This window comes from Tupaia chinensis, unplaced genomic scaffold (genome assembly GCF_000334495.1).
Source record: "Tupaia chinensis unplaced genomic scaffold, TupChi_1.0 Scaffold147282_1, whole genome shotgun sequence".
Lineage (NCBI taxonomy): Eukaryota > Metazoa > Chordata > Mammalia > Scandentia > Tupaiidae > Tupaia > Tupaia belangeri.
In genome coordinates, this window is record NW_006207133.1 from 1,655,271 (window position 1) to 1,661,196 (window position 5,926).

The window sequence follows — 5,926 nt, forward strand, 5'->3', positions numbered from 1 at the left end:
GCGTGAGTTTTAAGCCACTGGGTCTGGGGCGCGAACCGTGGTCGACTGCGTGGGAGTCCAGTGACATAGCTATTACGCTAACTGCTGGTTCCCAACTATAGGTTTCTTGATCAATCAAGCCTAAACAAAGAATGTCCTTATAGGAGTGGCCTGTGAGAGCCCTTCGATGCAGAGAAGTAAGCAAGCTAAGTGTTGAGGGTACTGGTTTGTTAAGGATGGGGGAATGGTGTAATAAGGTGTGTTCAGAGATGCAGGACATGGCTTTATGTGCATATTTTTGAACTTGAAGTATTTTCTTTGTAGTTGCAGCATGGCCAGTTAGCTTGGTAAGATACGTAGTCCTCCCCAAGGATCTGGTTATAGAGGCAAGATGTGGCCTTTGGGACATAGATAATACCCTTTTAATGACACTTGAAATTAATTCCTTCAGTGTAATCCGCTAGCAAAGAAATGAGAAAATTGAATTTGTAAAGCTTCGTTTTGCTCAGAGATTTTGGAGTAGAAAAGGGCTGTATATTTGTGAATAGATGCTTAAGTAAGTGACGGAAATAAAATATCATTTGCGCAAACTGTCCTGTACCAGAAAGTCTCAGGCACCAAAATAGCTTGGCAGGTTGCAAGATAATGTTCACTTCAAGGCTTTATCCTCAACAAATTAAAACTAGAACAGTTGACATAATAGAAAGGGATACTGTGTCCTTGGTACTCTTGTTTCTGAACTGCATTATTATAAAATGTGTCTGTCAGTAAATCATATAGAGAATGTAGTACCCTGTTAAATAGCTGTCAAGTCTTCTATTTTCAAGTTCCTGTATGATTCTGAAGTAATTCTAAACCTGTTTGAGAAGTAATATTAGTTTCCCTTTTCGCAAAAGTGTGTTCCTTCAGCAATATTTGTGTTCTGAAGTTTTCAGTCACGTTTTTAGCAAAGAAAGCATTTCTTAAGTAATGGACTTGACCTTATAATTGGGAATATATATAGACTGCCTTTTTTTTTTTTCTTTTTAAGGGCTGACAGATCAGTAGGATGTATTAACTAATACCCTCTGTGTCAGTGGTATTTAGTAAATACCAGAGACAGTTTTAATCCCATGTAGCCTCATATACTGTATTAAGAGTCTGAATGTCCTTGAGAATAATCAGTTAATTTCTTCTCAACAGCAGCATCTCTTAGTTCAGAAAAGTGAACACATGACATTACTTGATTATAATTTTTTAAATGACTCTTTAACACTGATCTCAGAAAGTGGATTTTGATAACAACATACAGTTGTCTCTCACATTGGCTGCACTCTCCATTGGACTCTGGTGGACTTTTGATAGATCTAGAAGTGGCTTTGGCCTTGGAGTAGGAATTGCTTTTTTGGCCACGGTGGTCACTCAACTGTTGGTCTATAATGGTGTTTATCAGTAAGTATCATTTTTCTTTTTTTTTGGTGTTTGCTAGATCAATATGCGATAACTGCATTTAGAACCAGTATTTTAAAATTGGGTTAGTCAGTTTAGTCTATAGAATAACTTATTTTCATTAGAATTTATCTTCAGTATCATTGCATTTCCTCTATGGGTTGTTTAAAATATTTTTATTGTTCTAGATATACATCTCCAGATTTTCTTTATGTGCGTTCTTGGTTGCCATGTATATTTTTTGCTGGAGGCATAACAATGGGAAACATTGGTCGACAACTGGCAATGGTAAGCTGATAATTAAGCTTTGCTGTATGAGATACATGACAAGCTTTTCCTGAATAGCAGGCCTTTAAGGAAAAGCAATATGTGAAGACAACATTCTTTGATATCTCTTTTGAACTTTCATTGAAAAAAATAATTTGAAAGTATTTATTTATTTAATTAATTATTTTGGAGAGGTTTTAGCTATAGGGCACATGCGCTCACCAGAAAGACAGAGACAGAGAGACAGAAAGCGAGAAATCACCCCCCAGGGGAGATGGCCACACCTCAATCCCTTCTCCTCCATTTTCCTCTCAGGGTCTTGGGCACGCACACACACGCGCTTGGCATGAGTTTATGCCACTGGGTCCGGGACTCGAACCACGGTTGACTACATGGGAGTCAAGCGACATAGCCATTATGCCAACTGCTGGTCCCAATAATTTGAAAGTATTTAATCACAGGTGTATTCAAAGTTGAGGACCACTAGAGAGAAAAGCCAAAATGTGATTTATTCATCATTTGGTAATAGTAGAATTTCTTCTCTTACCTATAAGTTTTCACTCCTTCAAAAAGGGACAGTTTTGAAAGTGAAAAGGGGCACTACTGACAACAATGTTGCCATAATAGATATGAATTATGACTGTCTCCAGTACATCAAGACATTTGATCATTTTAGTTATGAAAGGAAAAGACATCATTGCTAACCTCAGTCATGGCAGCCAGGATTAGGGAGTAACATTAAGAGGCCATAGCATTTTCGGGAATAAGTGTTGTCACCTTGCCATTTTAGCCAACTAGGAGATTTGACTGATTTGCTTTGCTGTCTTTTTCGTAATCCAGCCACATAATTATCCTCAGCCCACTGGCTTTTATTTTGAATTGTGGACATACTTTTTTATTTATTTATTTTTTTAATTTTTAAATTTCTTAAAGCCTCTTATTTTTAAACTTTTAGTTTAAAAAAAAATTGCCATAGTGCACATATGTTTGCTAGAGAGAGACAGAGACAGAAAGAGAAAGCACCCCCAATGGGACATGGTCACCAACATTTTTATAGCTATACTTTAAAAATATTATTTTAAGGCAGGACATTAAGGAGAAAAGTAGAGACGCAAGTCATTTATGAGACAAAGAAATGGGCTATTATCTATTGAGGACAATTTTATAGTATTGTTAACTGGACTGGTGAGAAATGTACACATGTTGGCATATTCACTTTACAAGCTAAGTAACATTGAATGTATGGAAGAAATTGAAATTAAAAATTAAAGGGAAAAAGAAATAAGTAAAACTACAAAAAATATTGTTTTGACTGGAAACTTTTACTAATTATAGATTGTTTCCTTTAAATCATGAAGTGATTTGAAAAAATAGTGACCCAAACTGACTACACCAGCCCTGTCCTTAAGTTCATGACCTAGCCTTTCCTGATTTGCCTTATGAGTACACAAAGAATCCTACCTTGCATCCTTTCACAATATAGGGTTGATGTAAATCATATACCGCTGCCATCTGTGTATAATGCAGAAACCTCATCTTGTGTTCTAACTTCTACTCTTTTACTTGTAGAATGTGAATTATCTTTTTCTATATCACATTTCTCATTTAATAATAGTAATTATGTAACTTGCAGATTCTTTAAGGTATATAGTGGAGATATATTAGCAAAGTTTTCAGTTTTAGAACTTTTTAGTTTATTTGGAAATTGCCATTCAAAAGAGCTTTTAACCTGTTAACCTTTTCATTTTTGCAGTATGAATGCAAAGTTATTGCTGAAAAATCTCATCAGGAATGAAGAAGGCAAAAATAGACCTTTTGTACAGAAAAACAAGATGAAAGGGGCATGAAAATGACAGATATACCAACAAAATTTCAGACTGTAAAATTGCCAGGATGCAGTTTTCCCCTTGATTGGTGTATATATATTATGTATGTATATATACACAAATAGTTATTACTGCAATCTGTGATTGCTTCGTCTGTAAATCAGTTATAAACCTTTACGTATTTGACTTAAATAACTGTAAGATATATATGCACTACATAAAAAACTTGATTAATAGATGAAATTTTTAATTTTTTAAACATGCCATACATTGTATCACAATGTTGATGTGCCAAAAAATTATTTTACTGTCATGCAGAGTAAGAATGCTTTGAACAACTTATAAGTTAGCGAAATAAAATAAGAAAGCCAAAAACAAACAAAAAGCAAATGGGAAGCTGTATTTTCTCTTTCGCTTAATGTTGTGCCTTTTTATTTTTGTAATCACAGCAGTTTGAGTTATGAGTGCTCTAAAGTGTGGTTAGTTTCTATTTTAATATTGTTTCAGAGAGTTTTGAATGTTTTCATATAGGATAAAAATGAAGCTCTGTAGGGCAGTTTTAAGCCTGCTTTACTGGAGAAAACCCAAAGAGTAATTTTCTGTTTTGATTTTTTTGTTTGTTTGTTTGTTTGTTTGTTTTCGGGAGGTGTATGTTATATACAGGTGAAGTTATCAGCATTAAATTATTTTGAATCTAAATTTTGAAGAGGATATATAATTAAATGTAAGAACCATTAGGAAATTTAACAACTAGAGTAAATACATGTTTTAGAAATAACAAAGTGAACTTCTGCAAAGTGTAAAGAGATATCAGCTGTTATTTGTAGTATAGAACCTCACTGCTTTTGCACATGAACATATATAAGAAACGCCAAACAGATCAAAATGAAATTTTTAATTCTATTGGGTTTGATAATCTGTTGGGTTCTATAAAGCAAACAACTTTAGCTGGGCTGTCAATGGAATACCTGAATTTGCAGCCTTATCATATACAGTCTGGGGAATGGATAGGTACATAATTTTTAATATATTTATGTGTCTGTTAGTTAATAGTTCAAGTCTGTTTAAAAATGTATTGAGATGGCATTCTTTGCTTGTTAAAGATCTTAATAACAGGGCATACCTTTCCAACAATTAGAGCCTTTTAGACATATTTTTAGCTAGCTTCTTCTCTAACTTTTATTTTTAAAATTGATAACAATTATCTGATACACAGGGCAAAATATTCTGAGTACCTTAGAGTGTGTGTCTGTGTGCGTGTGTGCCCAAGAGTGTGTGTGAGAATATGTGTATATGTATGTATGTGCATGTGCCCATGTTTTCCTAAAATGTTGAGCTGTTATGTTTATGTTTTTGGTTCTAAAATGATTGCTCTCTGGCTGAGATCTTGTATGCCGAACTTTATCTGCTTTTATGTTTTCTGGCTGAAAGTGTGAAAATCCTAAGAGGATTTCATGTTGAATATGTGTACACAAACTTTAACTATAGTGGTGGTAAACATACTACTATAATTTATTATTCTATCTTCCAGATAATGTTATTCATTTAGAACAAATAAGGTATATTTTTAGATGAACTTTGTAAACATTATAAAAATCTTTAATAAGTTATAAGGTCTATGATGTGTTTACTTTGAAAAATTGCTGTTAAAAGCAAGATGTATTAAATATGTAATTATCATCTTGGTTAAGAGTCATTTTTTTCTTCCTTGTGGTAACTCCTTGTGTCTCCGAAAAAGTCTATTTTATTCTTGAAGAACAATTTAGCAGGCTGTACAACGTTAGGTTAGTTTGTTTTTCTCTCCCAGTGCTTTGAAGATTTTTACCTTCTGTCTTTTGTCACCTAATGTTGTAAATGACAAGTCTACTGGTAATGTAATTATTTTTCCTTTGTAGGCAATCTGTCCAGGAGTTTTTATGTGGTTGTCTGTTTATCCTCAGAGCTTTTCGGTTTCACTCTGATTGTTTAGTTGTAGATTAGTTTTTATTTTTCTTGCTTGTTATTCAGTAGGCACTTTTAGTCTATGGGTTCTTATCTTTAATACTGGAAAATTCCTAAATGTGGCTGCATACTGGAATCCTATGAAGACCTATAAATATTGCTGGTACCTGAGTCCTACTCCCTAAACTAGATACTAGTTAGGTTGTCAAAAGAGTCATGATGTGTTTTTTTTTTTTTTCTTTTTTAGAGAGATTTTTGGTATAGGGAGTGTGCACTCACTGGAAAGACATACAGAAAGTGAGAAATTACCCTCTTGGGGGATGGCCATGCCACAAACCCTTCTCCTCCCTACTCTTGGGATTTTGGCCATGCATCACATATGCCCAGTGTGAGTTTTAAGCCACCGGGTCCAGGACTCAAACCGTCGTCAACTACATGGGAGTCCAGTTATGCCATCTGCCGGTTCAATTACAGGGATTTCTATA

General features: G+C 34.5%; 1 protein-coding gene across 1 annotated transcript in view; it reads left to right on the plus strand.

Annotated features, from left to right (window-relative positions):
• INSIG2 (insulin induced gene 2) overlaps window positions 1-4,666 on the plus strand; it is a 30,897-nt gene extending 26,231 nt beyond the window's left edge. The window contains 3 exon segments of the mRNA XM_014584594.2: window positions 1,244-1,410; window positions 1,596-1,695; window positions 3,428-4,666. Coding sequence (XP_014440080.1) covers window positions 1,244-1,410; window positions 1,596-1,695; window positions 3,428-3,469 — 309 coding nt within the window. The 3' untranslated portion in view covers window positions 3,470-4,666.
• The last annotated feature ends 1,260 nt before the right edge of the window (window positions 4,667-5,926 follow it).